We start from the raw sequence: 21133 nt of genomic DNA, 5'->3' as shown, positions 1-21133 counted from the left end.
TATATCAATGAGATGCCATTTCTAATATATCATGATTGAAGGGCTACTAAGGATACTATTATTCTCATGCACGAGAATAAAGCGGCATAAATCAGTGGGGGTAACTTGAAGGAATAAGTTCACCCGAGGTGCCTCAACTTAACAGTGAGATTTTTTAAGATCCTTTAACCACAAAATTAGAAATGTCTACCTCTAAACTCATAGCACGCGGGAGTTCCTCCTGGAGTTGAAGGAGGAGGCCGAGGACGACGAGGGGACGCGGGTCAGGAACGGCTGATGATGATCCCACCGCTTCAGGGGCGCGTCCACGGCGGGGGCGCCGGCGGGTTTCTTGGACATGAGGTAGAGGAGGCTCGCCACCGGCGCGGAGCACGTCCGCAATGGGGAACGCGACAGCTGCGGCAGCCGTCGCGTGCTCCTCCCAGAGTTGCATGACGAGGTCGACAAGGACGACGACGAGGCCCGCGAGAGGAGCGGCTAGGCATGCGCCTCCCGCCGCTTCAGATTCCCACCAATCTGATCCTTCGCCTCACCGTCGCCCAGCTTCTTGGACACAAGCATGAGCAGATTGCGCCACCAATGCCCACTACACTGCGAACCTCCAAGCACGGCGGAGGCGAGCACGATGGGGAAGGGGGGCGCAGTGGCGGGAGCATCGGCATGTGCCTCACACCGAAGAACAGCTCGTCAGCGGCGGACAGCACGGCAGCGACCGCGTAGACGCTGAACTCGAACTTGTCATCCTCCTCGTTGTCCAGCGGCGGCGAGCGTGGCCGGAGCAGGCGAGCGAGCGCGCGGCGGCCGGCGGAGTGGAGTAGAGCGGCGGCGGCGGGCGAGAGCACGGCCGGCGGAGCGGAGTGGGCCGCGGTGGGGCCATCTACCGCCGGCTGCGCGTCATCTTCGAGAGGTTAGAGAAGAGAAGAGAAGAGAGAAAAGAACAGGAAAAAAAAGAGAAGAAATAAGATATGTGGGCCGCATATTTTTTTCATCTCACTTACATGTGGACCCCGTACTTTTTTTATTTATTTTTTCTGGCTAGAATGCCATGTCAGTGAAACCACCCATATATACTACCATAGAGCCTTGAGTACACGGTTTATATGAGTTTAGGGATACACATTTCTGGTTTGTGGTTAAGGGACCTCAATAAATCTCGTTGTTAAGTTGAGAGATCTCTGGTGAACTTTTTCCTAACTTGAATATTGCCATGATTCGCTTGGAACATGATCATTCATTGAGGCCCAGCTCTGAGGGCTGATGCAGCCCAACTATACCTATTCTAGCCCAGTTCATAATTACATGGTAGCAAACTGGGCCTCCAACAATCTAACAGTTGCGAGTAAATACAACTGTTACCACCAAAACAAATTTGTTAAACACAAGCGTTGATGAAGCAATGTTTTTCTTTTTCTCTATAATAACTCTCAAAGGGAGAAGAATCAAAGAGCAAAACTATGAAAATGAAAGAGCTGAAACTAAACACTCGAACGCCAATATGGGGAGAGAAGAAACAGCTATACAGGTCTCTTTCTTCTTTAATATATACACTGTAAATCAAAGATACTTTCCCCCTCGAGGCCAAATGAAGTCAATCTCAGTAAGAAGATATTTTTTTACTAAAGTATCGACAAGTTGTGCCCAATGTCTCAGATAAGGTCCAAACAATGGACCTAGTTGATAATTCCCAACACGCAAGGAACGTCCAAGAAATGGACCTGCGAATGCCCAACATGCAAGGGGCAAATTGGTCTTGTCATGAAAGCTAAAAGCCAAAGGATATCGTTCCCAAACTCAAGCTCAACTGCTCAAGCATCGAGTGGTGGGCAGAAACAAATCCTTCCACGATAGTACTTCGCAGAGCAAGAGCAGCAGCATAGCAAAGATTAAGAGGAGATGCTTAATCTTCACACCATTAGGATGTCCATTCCTTCGCTACACAGATCCTCCCCATACCGATGTGCGCTGCTAAAGAGGAAGAGATCTTGTATCCGTGCCTGCAGCTCTGAAGATGATGGATCCGATGCTTCGTCGTCGCTTGGCGGAGACAAACGCCAGCAGGAGGTCCTTGCGAAGATCGCAATGCTTCAGGCGCAGAAGGTGCGCATCACAAGCTTCTTGGACGAGCGCTCTGCTTACCTGACCAAGTTTGCGAAGGATGCGGACACCGAGTTCGATCTGATTGGCCAGAACGCCATGAAAGAGCTTGATGAAGTTGGGGACCAGGTGAGCAACTCCCACAATGAAAGTTGAGCAGTTTATTGTTTCTCACCATTTGACAAGGTACCTGATGTGGTAGATAATGGAGAGGCTGGACAGCAAGATGCAGGCCTTTGAGGAGACTGCTGAAGTTCAAAGGCAGGAGATAGAAATGAACGAGAGGGTGCTTGAAGACTTCGAAGATTGGATTGAGAAGGAGAAAAATGAAGGTATGTTCTTCAAAAGCCTTGGGAAGGTGAAGCCTCGCAACAAGAAGAAACTCACAGTAAAACCAATACCCAAGCTAGAAGCACAAAAGGTCAAAGATATTGCAAAAGAAAGTGCAGGATCAAAAACTAGGATGAACATTTACCTTGGGCTCATGGCAATACTCGGGCTTACAATTGCAAATGCCGTCTTCGCAACACCTGAGGTGGAGTGGAGGAAGGTTGCAGCTCTGGGTCTAATATTCATTGGTTTGGTTGCTCAGGTCATCTACGAGCAGGATATCTCATCACCAGAAGCTGAAAAGAAGGGAGGAAAAGAAGAATGAATGAAAGACTTGAGAGATAAGCATGAAAAAGTAGCAGTAGATTTTAATCAACATTTTCACAAGAAATGTAAAGTGTATAAAGTTCATATGAATATATAGTCTTTTGCAATCCAAGAATTTATTTTACTTGTAGCTTGGCCAATAGACCACAGGTTTCTCAAACCTGTGATTTGATAAACTCAAGCTAACTTCACTCTTGCATCAGATATATGTTTCAGCCATTAAACTTTCAAAAGCCAAAAACAAGGTAACTGGGTTACAATCAGATGCACCTAAAAGGCGTCTTTCTCTAGTTGTAATTCAAAGTGAATACTCTAACAGAGCAAAGTATGCGTCCAAAGGCATTATATTATCATAGGGCAAGAGAAATTATTGGCCATAAATCTGCAATTTGCATCTATAGTTTTTAAATCTCATAAAGTTATAGGAGTACAATCCAAGAATTATTTTGTTTGTAGCTTGGCCAATAGACCACAGGTTTCTCAAACCTGTGATTTGATAAACTCAAGCTAACTTCACTCTTGCATCAGATATATGTTTCAGCCATTAAACTTTCAAAAGCCAAAACAAAGTAACTGGGTTACAATCTGATGCACTTAAAAGGTATACTTCTCTTTGTTGTAATTCAAATTGAATATTCTAAGAGACAAAAGTATGTGTCCGAAGGCACTATATTATCATAGGGCAAGAGAAACTATTGGCCATATGGCTGCGATTTGCATCTATAGTTTCTAAATCTCATAAAATTATAGGAGTACAAAACAAAAAAGAAAAAAAATCTGAAAAGAACTTGGTCCTAGGCTGGTTGAGAAATACAGACTTTCAGTTGTTTTAGTCCTCAAGCTTGGCAAATGCAGAATCAAAAGAACAATAATAGGCAGGCAATAAAACACTGCTAAAGTTGTAAGGCAAAATTTGGTAAAGAGGTACTTCCTCCGTTTCACAATGTAAGACTTTCTAGCATTGCTCACATTCATATAGATGTTAATAAATCTAGGCATATATATATATGTGTGTGTGTGTGTGTGTGTGTGTGTGTGCCACTGCACAGTGAGCTGACTTCCTTCTTAATGTACAGCTTAATCTGTCAGTTTTTATCACGATACCCTCAAATGAGCTTCATGATTAACATAAGAGGAGTTGAAAAATGATATTGCATAAGACCACAAAGCAAAGTAAAAAGTGTGATGCATTGAAACAGAACAATATGCTGAAATCAAATGAAAAGAAATCAATACCATAAGGACTTTGAAGGTGTTATACTTGGATAGGTCCATACTTGATTACAGCCCTGACAAGTATATTCCATGTAATTACAGTCGGTATAATGCCTCGTGAGAGAACCTCATCCAATAACTGGATCCCCTCATGTATTCTGTCACAAGAGCATAGGCCCTTGATTCTTGTATTGTATGAAATTATGTCTGGTTCCAACCCATCTTCTGTTATGGAGGTCCAGAGAGTTGCTGCTTTGTCAATATAGCCAGTTTCATAAAGTCCATCCATCAGGGTGTTATAAGTCACTAGATTTGGGGGACAATTCTTCTTCTCTTTCATATCTGAGAAAACATGGAGAGCTTCATCAACTTTGCCAGCAGAACAAAGGCCATGGATTAGGATGTTATGCATCATCACATCAACCTTGAGACCCTTATAAAGAATTTGTTTCCAAATAGAAAGAGCATCATCAATCTTCTTGTCACTAAAAAGGCCACGGATCAACGATCCATAAGTAGTGATATCTGGTGTAAAGCCATTCTCTACCATTTCCCTTGCAACACTTGAAGCTTCTTGATACTTTTCAGCCTTACACAGACCATCTATTAAAGTGTTGTATGTGATGACTGTAGGAGAACAACCATTGTCTGCCATCTTGCTGTAAATTCTAACAGCATCACTAGTCCTGTATACTTGGCAGAACCCACTTATTAGTGCATTGTAAATATGAGAATTCGGTTTGCACCCATCCTTATCCATCTTCTCATATACTTTAACCGCATCAACTAACCTCCCAACATTGCATAATCCATTGATCATGGATGAATATGAGAACACATCTAATTGTTTGCCACTGACTCGAGCTTCCTCAAATATTGTAAATGCCTTATTAGCAAAGCCATTCTGGCATAATCCATGGATCAGAGTGCCAAAAGTCACTGTGTCAGGAATGCAAGCCACATCTTTCTCCAATAGGTCCCATAACTCTATAGCCTCATCAACCATACCACTGTCAAAGAGCCCCTTTATCATTATATTGTAAGTTCTTAAATTACGAAGCCCTGCAAACCCAGCACTATCCCAGAACTTCCAAGCTTCCTGTACCCTCCCTGCTTGACAGAACCCCTTGACGAGTGAATTATACATGGCAGCATCAATAACAAGCCCAGTCTTGATAATCTCAGAGTATACTCGTGCTGCACCATCCACATCTCCAGATCGGCACAAACCATGGATCAAGATCCCATAGGTAATTACATCTGGTTGGAGATTATTTGCCACCATCCTTTCCCAGACCTCACCCACCTCCTTGAATCTCCCAAACTTACACAATCCATCAAGCATCACATTGTAAGTAGCGAGGTTGGGCCTTGCACCTGGGTCCTTAACCAGTTTGTCCCACACCCTCATGACTTTCTCGAACTCACCGGCCTTAAAACACCCACCGAGGAGTGCATTGTAACAAACGACATCAGGCTGAACTCTACTCCTCGGCATTTCGTCGAGCAGGTCGAGGGCGTGATCCAAGCGGTCCTGTTTCGCGAGCCCGCACATGAGGGTCGAATAGGTGATGCGGTCGGGAGCAACTTGGCGGCGTCGCAGGGAGTCGAACAGAGTGACCGCTCGATCGAGGTCGCCACGGGCGCAGAGAGAGCGGAGGACGATGTTGTAGGTCTGAAGGTTGGGGGCGATGCGGCGGCCGAAGGCGCCATGGGAGAGGGAGGCAAAGAACGCGTCCGCGTCGGAGAAACGACGGGCGCGGACGAACGCGTCGAGGAGGGCGTTGTGGGAGCGGATGCCGGGGTTGCAGCCGAGGATGGAAGGGAGGGCGCGGAAGGCGTCGAGCGCGGCGTCGGGCATGATGGCGCGGGAGAAGGCGGATAGGACGACGAGCGCCGCGGACTCGGAGAAGCGCGGGCGGTGGCGCAGCCGCGGGAGGAGGTTGAGGAGGCGAGGGAGGTGGGACGGGGAAGAGGTGGCGAGGCGGCGGAGGAGGTGGAAGAGGAGCGGCTGGGGCGGTGGGAAGGCCGGGCGGGTGGAGACGAGGAGCTCAAGGTGGGCGAGCGCGGCGGTGGCGTCTGGCTCGGACTTGATCAGCTCCAGGAGGCGGTGGATGGGCGGCGGATCGGGATCGAGTTTCGCCGGCGGCATTGGGTTGTGGGAGCCGTCGCCACTTGCGGCGGCTGCGCGAGCGCGGAGGCCGGAGGGGATTTATATATTTTTGCAGAATTTGCGGATGGTTGCTGGACGCCCTGACCTGGACTGAATGAGGACTTGGCGGCCAAACGGTGCGAAATAGTTGAGGCTAGGGTCGAGTTAGGGCTACTTTTGGAGTTTAGATTGAAAACTTCCAAAAGAAATTTAGATATTTCATTTCTTGACAAATATCTCCTATAAGTTTATGGGAGTATCTAAGAAAACTGAAAACTGACGTAAGTTTTTCGAGTCAAACACTTTAATATAACTATAATATAACTGAAATTTACTTACTTCACTACATTATAACTGTGTTGTAACTACGATGTCTTATAAAAAATAGTCTTCAATTATGGTTTGGTTAGCTAGATCTGGGATTTTACGCGTGAAATATGTAAAAATTTCCTTCTAGCATTTTTTTCCTTTATACACAAATCATGAAGCAATTCAATGGTTGCAAAACTGAAAGTTCTAGGGGCAAAAAAAAAACACTTGCGGAAGTTTTCTAGCAAATCCGTAAGTTCATTTCTAACAAAGAAATGGAGTTTGCAAAATCCTATGTATTAATTTCTTATTATGTCCTGATTTCGCGTAGGAAAACAACAGATCAAGTCTCAAGTCCTATCTCATGTTTTCATTCTTCTTAAAAAAATTCCAACCCACTCATTCTCTTTGTCTCTCTACACACTCTAATTCCTTCAAAATTCTAACGATTTGTTTTCTATTAACTATCCAAACGTATTATGATTTTTTTACACTTTAGACTTTTTTTAAAAAAAATATTTTACAAATAAATCCCTGAAAATCTAATTATAGGAATGGACTCTTTTCAATATGATGATGACAAACATGTTAGCGCCGTCCCTCTAGCCTCCTAGTGGAAGGTAAATTACTAAATGAAAGGGGTCGGCGCCAATGTCATTGGCATTGGTGCACCGAGAATCTATTTGTCAAAAAAAAAGACCTATTTGTAGTAAAAAAATATTTATGAACAGTTTCTCCGTGTTAATATCACTTACGTCAAGGACCTATTTGTAAATATTCTTTTTACAAATAGGCTATTTTCAAAAAAAAAAGCACAAATAGATTCTCACATAAGTGACTTAGCTAGTGCGAGAAGGTTAGCAGAAGGCATCGTTATATTGTACCACAACGCCAATGATGTTGGCATGGTGGTGTCGCAAAAAGGGACTCCATTCGTAAATTAAGTTTTTTGAAGTGCCTATTTGTAAATAAGTTTTAAAAAGGAAAAAAATAAAAAAGCAAATATATTGCTTCTAATATTAATGTTTTGCAATCCTATAGGATTCCGTTATGCATAGCATCATATTTCTAGTTTTTTTCCCTGTTACCGTTTTTCCAAAATAATGTGTTCCAAAGGAACTCTTATAATAGAGAAATATTTATCTACCTAAAGGAAAATATTAGGTTAATTTCTGAGGGAGAGCAGCCGCACGCAGATTGGAATTGGGGCATCGCCCTGGCAGCCTTGTTTGGGACAAGGAAAAACTCTTTTAATTCCTGCGGGTCCCGATTCTTCCTATACAGGCCAAATCAAATTGCGACACCTGTCCAGGGTGGCCCTACTTAATTACGCATGCAACGGAGGTTTAACGAGGACTAAACGGCACAAGGCATCACGTTAACTTCTGTTATCTGGATTTCTCTTTCCTGTTGGTAATCCCCTTCTCACTCCCATAAAAAAATCCCCTTTCCTCTCCAGCCTTCTCTTTCCTCAACCACTCCTGAACTGCATCACAAAGCAGTGAAAGCACATCCAAAAGATCTTGCACATGGCGCCATACTCTCAAGGCAAGCTGTCGGGAGCGAGGTCAATGCTTACCACGCCATTGCCAGCTGCTGCAAATGTGCCTGCACACCTGCCGTTGGCTGGGAAGTGGTGCTCACCATGGGCCATCGAAGAGGACGACGGTCTCGAGGCAGGCCGCCGGGGTGGGGCGGCGGTGCTTGCCGGGTGCCACTACAGGCTTGCGCACTTGCCGTGGGGCGTCCTGAGGAGGTCGCATCGCTCACCGTGGGAGAGTGGCCGGCGGAAGGAGCCGTGGTCGCCATGGAGACTTAGAGCAGGGAGAGGTCATGCAGTCCTGATGGATTAGGTTGGGCTTGCTCTGGATCGACCAAGCCTGTCACAGGTTAATGTCTAACTGCTTAATAATTTTTTCTTGTACTATAATGTATACACACCATAAGCATAGATATATTGTTTAGATTGCAAATGGAAATATTAATGACATTGAACTGCAGATCGAGATGTAAAAAAAGCCCAATTTTGTGCCTGAGTGTTTGCTCTATATAAATAAAAGAAAATTTCAAGAACCAATCCATATGTTGCATATATTTTTAATAAAGGAGGACAACTAAGATAGAAAATATCAAAAGGTTATTCTAGTTTCTACAGATCTAGAAATGCTTGTCTTGCAGATTTTCTGATGGGTCATTGGGGACCTGCAAGATTGGTGTACAACTACATTAGTTGGGCTGAAGTGTGAAAAAATATAACTTGGATATGACCATGTTTAAATGGACTGATACCTCACTTGGCATCTGATCATTCTCATTCGATACGGTGAAATTAGGAATTACTTCAGATGTTGTAGAAGTTCCACCAGCATTCCTGTCCACTTTAGATTTACCTGTCAGATTCAAAATTTATTAGCCCTTTATATATAATTCACTATATGCAGTATGTATCTTTGTAATTAATAAAAAAAACCTTTCTTTGGCTGCTTTTTCTTGTTCGATTGAAGTCCTGATTTAATCCTTTTGTTACTGTTTCCTTTTTGTTCCTTTCTCTTTATTCCCTGTACAAGGGTTACATTTTCACTGTTGCATCCAATTGGTCGTTTCTCTGCTGATTTATGGCTAGTTGATGTACCTTCTGACTTGTTTGCTTGCATGATTTGGTCAACTTGTTCCATCAATTCCAATGAAGTTCTTTCTAGTAGTGCATAAGCTTCCTCATTTTCTGCAGCTTTGCTTAATATATTGTTGTAAGACCGACATAATGATCCATACCTCCTAGCTAGAACAACTCTAGCATCTTCATCATTAGCACATTTTCGATTAGCCTGTGATGATCCTATCTTTGCATATTTTGTCCATCTCTTCAAGATGTACTCTGATGGTAACTCCTTGATATTGTTATGGTCCAACACCTTCAATGCGTGGCGGCATAGTATGCCAACAAATTCAAACTTTTTGCATGAGCAAGAAACTTTAATTTCATTGGGATCAAACTTCACCAAGAAACCATGCTCTCCATGCTTAGCTGAATCAATAACCTTGTATTCAGAAGTTGACAAGGTGTGATCGTTGTTGTATAAACAACATCCCATCACCATATCATATTCTTCTCGGAATATCTCAAAAATGGCCGGTGTATATGCTTTTGAAGCTTGTATCAACATATGCACTTTTGGCATTCTTGGGGATGTTTGGCTTGCGTAGAAATCACTCTACAGCTCAGCATGCCTTCTATCATCTACTGCTCTTTCAAAATGCTTAAAAAAATCTAATAGATCAAGCCGCACATGCAAGTATCTTTTCAGCAGGGCATTGAGACTCTCACTTCTCTGTGTGGATTTCATATCTGCACAGAATGTTTGCCGACCATAAACTAAAGCCCACTTCTCCTTGATCTCAAATAAATGATGTAACCATTGGTTATCATTCAAATTGTACTCCTCTATCATCTTGTTCCATGCTGATATGAACTCATCAACTTCTTCAAAATCAAAAACACACTTGCCAAAATCATTCTTAAATGTTTTTGAACCTTGGAAAATGTGACTCAAATGTACCGCAGCATTTTGGTACATATGCCAAACGCAGAGACGATGAGTTGAGTTGGGAAAGACAGTCCCAATAGCATTAATGATGGCTGCACATTGATCAGTTAATATTGTCCTTGGTTCTTTGCCTGACATGGCTCTTTTGAAAGTTTCAAATAACCATTCAAATGTTGATGTTGTTTCATCATACAGTAACGCTGCTCCAAAAACAACTGTTTGCTTGTGATGGTTTACACCAACAAAAAGAGCAAATGGCCTACCATAATTATTTGTCCTGTATGTTGTGTCAAAGCATATGACATCACCAAAATAATCAAAATCCAATACTGATCTTGCATCTGCCCAAAATATATTAGTCATCATCTCATCTTCATCTACTTGTATTGCATAGAAGAATGAAGGGTTTTCCATTTGCTTGTCCTGTAGGTACTGAAGAATGGCACCCGTATCCCCTTCTTGGATAGATTTCATGCGCTTTGATCGGAGATAATTTTTATAATCTTTTCTGGTAAATGTAAGACTTTGCCGCCCACCTGCTTGCCTACTCATCACCTCATGGCCTTCTTTGGATCTAACACCTGAATCATTCAAGATGTCAATTTGAGCTTTTTGAGCTTCTGTCATTCTTCTCTGAGAACGTAACAAATGGGCCTTGCTAGGAGTTATGAGTTCATGGTTATGCGTGTTAGAAAAGCTAGCTATAGCATATTTTCCAGTAGGAGTGATCTTAATGGTCATCTCTGCCATACAACCAACTCTTGTATCAGCTCGCTTCCGTTGGCATGCATCTGAAGTATTCCTCTTATTGAACCCCTCCCTTGAGCACACAAATTTTTTTGTGCGAATCACATTTGTTGAAGATTTATCATGCCAAAACTTTCTAATGCTAAAGCCAACATCTCCAGCATACCGATTGTAGAACTCATATGCTATATCTTCATCATCAAATTCCATGCCAATTACTGGCTCTAACTTTTGCACACAAGCATCATCAGTACTGCTTATATTCGTGTCTCCCACGTCTTCTTTTTCATGATCTAAATATAAGAATAAGTATAACGTGATCATTATTGTGTATATGCTAGTTTAACATGCAAGGAACAATATAAAATCATATTCACCATATATAGGTGAAACCAATCTAATTTAATAACAATTAGCAGATAACTTATGGCAGAGATTGAGACAAACTAATCGGGTCTTGCCAAGTTTATGGACAATTAACATACTCTTTGAAGATGAAGGGTGGACTGGGGCTTCCGCCATGCGTCTTGCTTCACGAGGACACTGATCTCTATCAAGAATCACCAATCTAATTTTAGAGATCTAGCAGTACAGAAGAACAGAGAAAGAGGAAAGAAACTCTGTGCGGCGTCGCGCGCGACGTCAAAGTATTTCGCGGGTGAATGGTTCTGTTATCTGATTTTGTGGGATCGTGGTTAAACCTCCGTTTACATTGTTACTTGGTTGATTGGGTGGACCTACCTTGTGTACAGGTGTCGCGATTTGATTTGGCCTGTATATTACTATGTGCAGGGTTCCCTGCACCTGAGCCGGACTACCCATCCACCCCCAGTTGGGCAGAGAGGTCCCCCGGAGTCGCGTCGCGTAGGCGTAGCGTTTCGCTGGCTCCCCCCTGCCGCGTCTCTCGCTGGGCCGTGCCCGACCCGCGAGACCCGGCGACCGTCTCCTCGCCTGTCCTCTCCTGTGACCGTGAGTACTTCTCCCCCCCTCCCTTTCCCTTCTCGTCGCCCCTCCTCCTCACCCTCCCCCTCCTTTCTCCTGCCCCTTCTTGTACAGTTCCATCTTTTTATAATTTGCTTTATTTAGCTGCTCGTATAGCTTCGTTAATTCCATGGTGAAATTGCTGGTAGAAACGCTAAAATGGTAGCCCTAATTTTGGGGGAAATTTGGAGCCGGCGCACCCCAGTCTCGTGAACGGGCAGTTCTGTTTAGTCGTGAGCTAACGGCTAATCCTCCCTATAGATCTAGAGTTTGTTAGAGTGATTGTACCACATATTTAGAGCTTTTCCGGTGTCGGCGCTCGATCCAAAGTCTCTCCGCGCCGCAGGATTCGCTAATTGGGGTTGCACAGTTCACGGTTTGGGTGGCTGATTCCTCTTGCGAAGTTGAGACCGTGCCTTGATTCGAATCGGCTACTTCAGCGAATCGGCTGCCGTGGAGTATCTCATCTTCAGGAATCTTTCGCCTGCATCACCACCATTCACCAATCCCTATACCCGCGAAGAATTTGACCACTTCCTTTTCTTCTCGTAACTCCTAGTGCTACCAGGTCTAGGGGTCAATCTCCCAACTCGTCGTGTCCTCCGCTGGTTGGAGCTGCTTGCCCTGTCCTGTCACCCCCATCAACAACAACAGATGAACAGAAGGTCGCGGTAGCACCACAGATAAACGTACAGGAATTCGCGTCAGATTCTCTCCATGCTCGTCCGAGGTACCGTTGCTGTCTCCGCCGCCGCCGTCCTGTCTCGGCCGGGCTGTTTACCCGGTCACGTTTCGATTAGGGCCCTGGGGACTGGGGTTGCTGGAAACTTGAATGCGTGCATATTGGATATGCAGCAAGAACTAGAAGACATTCCTTGGGAAGAACTAGACATTCCTTGTTCTTCAGGTCCTTGTCTTCTCCGTACTACTTACTTGTACTATACTTTGCATCTAATTGCTGGATGCCCTGGATCTGGTTGTTGGCATGGAGCAAACCGGGACGGAACACTGCCGGCAGGCGGCGTATGTGCACAAGTACAGCTATCGAAATCCTTGTGGACTTGTGGTCTCACTTAAGTCGTGTACCCAACTAGATATTGGCGTGTGGCTCATCTCTTATCTCATCTTCTTCCATGATCAAGAGCAAATCCCATCAAATCTGATGCGTCCTTGTCGGGGCCATCTGATGCCCGTGGCCTCTTGGCCTCTTCCACTTTGCCCCCAATTCTACTAAGGTTTATTTCCAGAGCTTGAGTCTCAAGATGGCTGTGGGTACTATATTGCACATCTGACACCTGAATAAATCAGAATAAATGAGAGAAACAGCTGTTTGATACTCCATCCATCCTAAAAATTATAGTCAATCTTTTTATTTCAAATTTGAAACGGAGGGAGTAGCATAATTTGTGAAGACAAGTTTAAATTTCAAGCAAACTATATTTTTTTTGGCAACCGATTATTCATGGTACCTTTCAAATGCGCGATTTTTACTGATTATTTATGGTACCACTAAACACATGAATTTTGCAGCGTTTGGTTCAAATCCTCCATAATTCCTTTGAAATTCCTCAATTCTAAAGAAAGTCCTAGAGTTGTTTAAACAAAACACAAGAGATAAACTGTAGAGATAATTAATAAATAGACTAGCAGTTATATTCAGATTTAGGTGTTTTGTTATGCTTCTGCATATAGGTTTTTTTAACAAGTAAGGTTAGATAAGCTGCGGCAAGTTTTTTGTGGTGCATATTTTCAAGCTGTACGTCTTAATGACACATAAGTTTTAATTTTTTTTCCAAAAAAAACCAGTTTTTTAATAATTAAAAAAAACCTGTTTATATCAATCTTCTTTTGGTGACGCCGACATGTCAGCGGGCCAAGAAAGGACCACGACGTTGTGCTTTGCACAAATACTGTAGCACCACGCCAGTACCCCTTGTTGAGTTCATTGCATCGTGCTATCATTGCAGTGCTTACTCATCAACGAGCAAAAGCAAAATAAAACCATAAAAAAAGTCCTTGAAGAATATTAGTTCGGTCTATAATTTGACAGAAGTAGTAGCCCTACTGCCCCATCGCTGGCTTATAAGGCATAACAAAAAAAACTTAAATATGAAGTTGGCTTTGAGATTTTTTTCATCTTAATTTATTCTTCAAATTAGTTTTGAATCGTTACTAATACCTATGTAAAAGTTTTATTTATAATTTATTTTAGATTAGCTTGATCTTTTTTCCCTTAAATCAAGTTTAACAGTAGAACCCACTGCTAGCTATAAGTTCATTATAGAGCTAACATGTATAATAGATTAGCTATGAGGTCAATTCTGTTTTTCCCTTTTATTTCTCTTACTATGACTTACATATATTTCATAGAACATGTGTAAAGGTGGCTTTTGTATGAGAGGTTGAGAGCCAATACTCCATACTTTTCTTTACCTCTTTTTTTCATGTTTAGAGCTCACTATTTATCCTTGCTTTTATCGACCAAAGTGCATGTAATAGGAGCGTAGAACTAAAAAGATGCAAGTAGCGCATTGATTACTACCTTTGTTCTAAAATATAAAAAGATTTGATGTTGAACATGGTTATCAAGAAAGTAGTAGAAATTAAATGTCTAATTGACGTTTTTGGTTCAGAAGAAAAAGTATTTGGCAAAAATTAAGAAAGGTGAAATATTGTGGTTGATTGAAAAGAGAATAAATTGTTATATTTTAAGGTAATTCTAGGATGCTAGAAGTAGTATGTTAGGACGAGCCTAATAGATACCAACGGACTGAGGTAGTGTTTGGATTCAGGTAGTAAATTTTAGTCCCTGTCATATCGGATGTTTGGACGCTAATTTGGAGTATTAAACTTAGACTAATTACAAAACTGATTGTATAAATAAGAGCTAATTCGCGAGACAAATTTTTAAGCCTAATTAATACATAATTAACACATGTTTATTGTCGCATCACATAGGCTAATTATGGATTAATTAGGCTCAATAGGCTCACATAGTCCAGGGTTATGGAATGGGTTTTGTCATTAGTTTATGTTTAATAGTTCTAATTAGTGTCCCAATATACGACGTGACATGTACTAAAATTAGTCCATGTGTTCTAATTAGTGTCCCAACATACGACGTGACATGTACTAAAATTAGTCCATGTGATCCAAACACCACCTGAATATGGAGCGCTGCATTACAATCGATTTTAATTTCTCTGGCTTGCAGTAATGCAATAGGAAATCTTACAGTACTCAAGTCAAATCTAAGAGCAAGTTTAATACTCCCTTATCCTATAATATAAGGTGTGCACGTATTCCAAGATTTAACTTTAAAAAAATTTGACCAACAATTATTATAATATAAATTAAATTTTATTTGCTAAAATTAATATCATTGGATTGACATTTAAATTTATTTTAACATGGTTATAATTTTGTTACAATAAACCTTATAGCATATGAGAGATTATAAGTCAAAGATTAGTTTTGAAGACTGTGACAAGTTTGACCATGCCTTATATTATAGGATGAAGGGAGTAGTATACCTAACTACTACCTCCAAATCATCTATAGCCAATTCATACAATAATTACTTATAAATATATACTTCCTCCGTATCACACTATTAAGAGCAAGGCTAATAATAAAGCCGACCTGTTGCCTATAAGGTTTTTTTAGCCTTCTTTCAGCCCGCCCACATAATAGCTAGCTTTTTACAATTAATACATGGTCCACTTATCTTTCTCACAAAGTTTCTTGGTTCTGTGTCCAAGCTTAATATAAGTTTACAGCCCACTTCTCCTCTCTCTCTTATCTTCTCTTCTCCACCTCAACATTTAGCCGGCTTATAGCTACTATTATACTTGCTCTAATACACACATTACGTCTTAAAGTCTGTACTGCAGCTACTGCTCATATCTTTTTTCTTTTATCTTCTCGATATGTGTTTATAGCTGGCTTACAGTCCGCTATTGTACGAGCTGTGCTCGGAGGCGTCAATCCTCTTCAGCTTTGCGTGACAAGAGGCACACTGGCACAATGAACCCGTCTCACTGGCTGTGGGGCCCGTCAGGCTTTGCATCGACGGACCACACCTGCGCTCCACTCCCTAACCTCGAACATTCCATAATTCCATCCCAAATTTTACGAGTTACAGCTAATAAACCGCGGTCTCCATCCTCGCAGGCGCAGGCGGGAGCAGCAAGCTGGGGGCGCGCGGCGAGGCGGCTGCTACACCCGCCGCCGCCGCGGCCGGCCGCGGCGACCTCGCCCCGATGGTCGGGATGTACCAGCAGCAGCTCGTCGAAGATCCCTTCCCCCTGAGCGGCGGCTACTGCAGTGACCAGCCACGGCACGCGCCCGCCTCCGCCTCCACCTCCACCTCCACATCCTCGTCAGCTGCCGTTGCAGCCTCGCCGCTGGCGCAGGCGCATGGAGCCGGCGAGCCACGGCGGCTGTTCGAGGCGTTCATGGGGGAGATCCTGCTCCCGCTCCGCGGCGAGGGAGGTGCCAACGGCGGCGGCGTCGGCCGCGGTCCCGGCGGGGTTGGGGATCTGGGGGAGTTGCTGCGGTGGACGCGGGAGGTCGCCGCGAATCCCGTGGCGGCGCGGCCTGTTCCGGCGGAGGTCAAGGCGAGGAAGCGGCAGGTGCTGGCCTTACGGCGCGCTCGCTACCTCAGGATGGAGGACGTTGCGAACGCGGACGAGCTACCCAGCTTCTTCAAGGTGAGCTCCTTTACTCAATTTCCGATCTGTTGCCCATATATTGCGCGTCTGGCCTCTTGCTTGATACGCGCCCGTTGGTGTTTGCTGCTGCATCTAGGATTTTGTCACTTTGTGTTGTTCCCTTTCGTACCATTAGGTTTGGCTTTCTGGATGTGCTTTTGTGTCTGGACTCTGGAGTCGCAGCCTCGCAATGGCCGCGTGTTGACAATTGACCGGTCCTGCCCTGTTCATAGAATCTGTCACTGGCATTACAATAGAATAAAATCACAGCCTGCATAAACACACATGTACTGTTTACTTTTACTAACAATAGAAGATTCTAATCCGGAAGGGGAATCCTGACTTAAAACATGCGATTATCTCAGCGAGATCTTCTAATTGAAGGGAGCTTTTATTGGAACTGCATGTTGTGGAAATTAGGCACAGTGTGACCTACTACAATATATTTCCACATGACGGTGTCACATAATGCAGTACCAGTTAGAAAACTGTTGCCTGCATTCATGAACCATGATGGTTCCATCAGACACTGTTTTTCCTAGATGACCGATAGGACCTTTGTTTTTATACCTTCAAGTCTAACAACGGAAAACATTCTGCTACATGACCGATGTCTATTTGCTCAATGCACGGCATAGAAAGCTTCTTAGTCAACATTGTATTTGTGAAATAATTGATCACTAAACATATCTGCAAATTATGTTGAGGTAAAACATGAAACATCGCGGACAAATTGGAATGACTCTTAGTTAAGATGCCAATGACGTTGGTCATTGGATCTGTATAAATCCAGTCTACATATGGAGTAACAGTATGATTTTACTGGCAGTGATAAGCGGTGTTTTAAATTTCTTTTTCTTTGTTTAGTTAGTTTCTTTTGTTTCAATTTTTTGGTAGAGCCTTCTCTTGTGTTGCGATAAAGTTACCACATTCTGAGACTTCCTTCTCTTCTTTAATGAAATCAGTGGCGCTCTAGCCTCTCCTCTTTTTGACAAAGGACTTTACCCACTTGACTAGAGCCACCAGGAGTAATACTGTAGAAAACTGCACTAAACATTAAGAGAAAGCTAGATCAGACATAGAACAAGAAAATTATATTAGCAAGATTTTCTTTCTTGACACACCCTTTTACAAAGGTCTACATATTGGGGGTTCAATAAGAAAAGTATTTACATAGACAGACATAATTGTAGATCCATTGGCAGCAGCTTATGATATGTGTCATGTATAGCCAATTTTAACAAACCCTCATTACATTACTGATGTGAGATTGCTTTATGTAAAATAATTGTATCCCCCTCTTTGTTATTGTAAATAAAAACTATATTTCTGGAATCTGGACATGGTTGCATAGTGTAAATCGTGGTTGCAATGTGTTGACATTATGGAATATATAAAAACCATCAATGATCTCTACTCATATCTTTCATGGATAATCATACTGGTAATTGGAACCCTAGAGTTGTAACATATACTATCACATTGTCTATTTTCATGTAGAGCTGGTGAAAAGGCTGTCACAGCCTCATAATTTAGTCCCAGAAGAATCATTTTTATAGTCGTTCCAGAATTGATCTGAAACCTCGACCCAGAAAAAGCTTTGGTCTGAAGCTGAAAAACCATATATGACCAGCACAGGTGCCATAGTGTGGTAAAGGAACTCAGATAAGTGCCAGTATGGCGTGTTTATATGTGGAGAGAAGCAGGAACTGCAGTTCACACACATGTCCTGTGCTTGAGGTTGATGTTTATCTAGATGCCAATGACAGTGTAACAGCCTACAAGCAGAGTGGTACTTAAGGGTGATAGATAATAATCTTTGGCAGATCCTAAATTTATTAGCTATGGGTTTTGTTGTTGGAAATTCAAGTATAATATTGTCATTTTCTTGTTAAAATCCTTGTGGTTCTGGATTTTTGTTATGTTACCAATAACACTCCAGTGGGCTCATTTTGAAGTCCCATTTGTGCACATGCCTTCATTACTGATCGTTAGATAAAATATCTGAAGGAGATTTTTATTAGTTTGAAATGTTATATAAGAATTGAGAATGTTTTGGGTAATGTTTTATTGGTAGTATGTTTACGCAGTATTGGTAGAAACAAATATTTGCCATGGAAATCCTCACTAATTGTTTGCTATCCAGAGAATTCCAGGACTGACGAAACGTTTTCTTGATAGTGACTTGATTAAGTTGATGTTTAATACTCATTTTAACTGTTCTGTTGTCTATAACTATTGAGTCATTTTAATTTACTATCTTTCGAAGCATAACTTAATGTGCATAGGAGCAAGCTGATGTATTCTTTGAAAATAACAGCATATGACATAGACTAAACCCAGGGCATAGTTTTGCTGTGGTATGCAATCTTGTTAGTAGGAGTTCTTACCGATTTGAGGAATATAATGCGATTGCATCAAAAAAGAAATGGTTCGAAGCATTTATGATATCCCATCAGTCGGAAAATCAAACGCTATGATGAGATACTACCTGTTCACCAGAATTACTTCTTTTCTGGGTGGTATGTATATGGTGGTGTGTTGCTTTAGGAAAAGTGGCTCTTCACTCTTATTCTTTTATTATGAATCTTGTGTTCTGCATGCCTAAACCTTATGTGGTATGCAATGGCAATGCTAGTTTCATAAATTGGATGCATGTATACCTCTGAGACGTTGCAAGGATTTGCTCTTTTGTCAAAGATGCTCAAGCAGTAGTCTTCTATCATGCAGCAGCATTACCCCCGTGGTGTTCTCTATCAGTAAACATATCACTGCAATTTCAGACTCCACAGTGAACATGGATACCACTGAGTCATGATTATTTCATTTGTTTCATCTAATAAGGGCATGAGGACTCCGTGTAAAATAAGTTGGAAATGTTCAAATAAAAGTGGTGAACAATTGTTTCCTATCTACATGGCAAATTTTACTTCTAAGTACTACGAAAACCCTGAGTTAAGTTTGTGGAATTTCCCCCCTATCTCAGAAGTTTGTCGATGTTTGATAACTTTGCTTTAGTACTTTTCAGTTTGTTTGCCAGATTATGATTATTTTTATTTTTCATGTCAGCTGCTACTGTGCATTATACTGCGGAAAACAATTTCCTTTTCTTACTATTTTAGAGCTTCCTGTGTTTTCAATCTTGCAGAAAAGGAAGTACAGATCTCACAATAACCATGCAGAAAGACAAAAAGGTAAAGGTTCGATGAATATGCCAACAAGGAAATCAGAGAGGCTAGCTAAGAGAATGAAACTCATGACATCAGTGCTCCTCACACAAAGGAAAAAGATTGGAGTTGGTGAGCATTTTCAGGCAGAGGTACCTGACTGGACTGAACCACCTTCAGATGAACTTGCTCGTTACAAAAATGACCCAAACATCTCAAAGATGCTAGGAACCAGAATTTGGCCACCTGAAGGTCAAGTTCTACAAACTGATAAAAAAATAGCTGGCCAGGGAAGGATGGAATCATGTAACTGTTCATACCCGGGATCCTTCTTCTGCAGACAGCATCACACAGATGCAGCCAGAGATCAGCTAAGGTGTGAACTCGGTAGAGCTTTCACAGAATGGCGATTTGATTCAATGGGTGAGGAGGTTTCTAAAATGTGGACTCGTGAGGAGCAACTAAAGTTTAATGCACTTGAGAGGTTGGTCCCTGTGATGGACCATAAGACTTTTTGGGCGGTAGCATCAAAACATCTTGCCTCAAAGACCAGGATAGAGTTGGTGCGTTATTACTTGAACGTTTTCTTGATGAGAAGAGTATTGAGCCAATGCAGATTAAATCTTTTGGAGATTGATAGTGATGAAGATGAAACAGAGGAAGAGGAGGATGAAGATCAATCTGAAAGCACCAGTACTTCCCAGAGGTATTGTTTACATTTCCTGGAATGGCCCACATATATTTTTGTAGATGGTTATAATCTGAATGCGCTGATGATTGAGCTACGCATTGGTCATTTCTATGAGAGTAGGATAACCAATTCACTTCAAACATACGCGTATTCTCTGGTACTATTGATGATGACTTCTGCTAACTCTTTTATTTTACTCCAGGACCCAGCATGCCCAGAATGTGAAGAGCATTTCATGAAATGGCTGACAGCTACCTGTCCACATTCTTTTTTGCATGTGCACTTGTTTTGTCTATGTGGAGAGTGACCTCAATCGATTTGTCATTTCTCCATGTGGTCATTAGTCTGATCTTGGAAGATATTTGGATAAAGTGAGTCGTTCACTTTGCTAGAACACATCCATTCTGCAGAGAAACTTATTTGAATGGCAGACCATTCTCAATGTCTGTCTCAAGACAATCCATTCGGTTGTAACTCGAAGATTATCTGATCTGAATTGTTTCCCATTGTACAGGAAAAGAAAAGGAAAAGTAGATTGGGGGAAAGAAAACAAATGGTCTGGAACATTTCTTATTATTGAGACTTGGAAGGGCCAATGTGTCGCCTTTAGCAAGCTTTTTTGGCAATGCATATCTATCGTTCTGTTTTTTTTTTCTTTTAACTCCAGTTTTAATAGGATCTCTTCTTGTGTTAATATTTACATTTTGGCACGATAAAGCTTATATCTTACAGAAGAAAAACAGATGAGCCCATTGTGTTTGAAAAGGCTTCTAGGTATCTTTCAATACGTAGTACTAGAACCTTTTGTTTCTTAAGCAGGCAACTTTTCAAACTAAAAACCATGTCTCGAAGAACAGGTTCAT

General features: G+C 42.1%; 4 protein-coding genes across 8 annotated transcripts; 2 read left to right on the top strand and 2 right to left on the bottom strand.

Annotated features, from left to right (window-relative positions):
• LOC4324816 (pentatricopeptide repeat-containing protein At3g09060) lies at window positions 1-6231 on the bottom strand. Of its 4 annotated transcripts, none has more exons than XM_066305625.1 (4): window positions 3988-6231; window positions 2570-2720; window positions 2270-2459; window positions 1386-2175 (listed from the first exon to the last, which is right to left on the bottom strand). In XM_066305625.1, the coding sequence occupies exon 1, from the start codon at window positions 6116-6118 to the stop codon at window positions 4007-4009; it is 2112 nt and encodes a 703-aa protein (XP_066161722.1). In that variant the 5' UTR covers window positions 6119-6231; the 3' UTR covers window positions 1386-2175; window positions 2270-2459; window positions 2570-2720; window positions 3988-4006. The 4 variants fall into 4 exon arrangements, with proteins under 4 accessions (XP_066161732.1, XP_066161722.1, XP_015616080.1 ...); XM_066305629.1 differs by having other exon boundaries at window positions 1848-2175; window positions 2285-2459; XM_066305635.1 differs by lacking the exons at window positions 1386-2175; window positions 2270-2459 and adding an exon at window positions 1-887.
• LOC4324817 (uncharacterized) lies at window positions 1794-2863 on the top strand. Its single transcript, XM_015760611.3, has 2 exons — window positions 1794-2223; window positions 2297-2863. Exons 1-2 carry the CDS (start codon window positions 1894-1896, stop codon window positions 2747-2749), a joined length of 783 nt encoding a protein of 260 aa, XP_015616097.1. The 5' UTR covers window positions 1794-1893; the 3' UTR covers window positions 2750-2863.
• A 2353-nt stretch (window positions 6232-8584) lies between the features above and the next one.
• LOC112937599 (protein FAR1-RELATED SEQUENCE 5-like) lies at window positions 8585-11019 on the bottom strand. The gene is made up of 4 exons (XM_066303674.1): window positions 9715-11019; window positions 9060-9639; window positions 8717-8817; window positions 8585-8629 (listed from the first exon to the last, which is right to left on the bottom strand). Exons 1-4 carry the CDS (start codon window positions 10927-10929, stop codon window positions 8585-8587), a joined length of 1941 nt encoding a protein of 646 aa, XP_066159771.1. The 5' UTR covers window positions 10930-11019.
• Window positions 11020-15826: 4807 nt separating this feature from the next.
• Window positions 15827-20916, top strand: LOC4324815 (uncharacterized). Of its 2 annotated transcripts, XR_003240230.2 has the most exons (4): window positions 15827-16412; window positions 19561-20285; window positions 20473-20641; window positions 20785-20916. XR_003240230.2 is itself a non-coding variant. In XM_015760602.3 (3 exons), the coding sequence occupies exons 1-3, from the start codon at window positions 15963-15965 to the stop codon at window positions 20507-20509; spliced, it is 1212 nt and encodes a 403-aa protein (XP_015616088.1). In that variant the 5' UTR covers window positions 15827-15962; the 3' UTR covers window positions 20510-20916. The 2 variants fall into 2 exon arrangements, 1 of the variants encoding a protein (XP_015616088.1); XM_015760602.3 differs by having other exon boundaries at window positions 20473-20916.
• The last annotated feature ends 217 nt before the right edge of the window (window positions 20917-21133 follow it).

The sequence above is a fragment of the Oryza sativa genome, chromosome 1 (genome assembly GCF_034140825.1).
Source record: "Oryza sativa Japonica Group chromosome 1, ASM3414082v1".
In the NCBI taxonomy this organism is placed as follows: domain Eukaryota; kingdom Viridiplantae; phylum Streptophyta; class Magnoliopsida; order Poales; family Poaceae; genus Oryza; species Oryza sativa.
The sequence above is the reverse complement of the archived record's forward strand: the minus strand, read 5'-3'. Positions and strand labels throughout refer to the sequence as shown.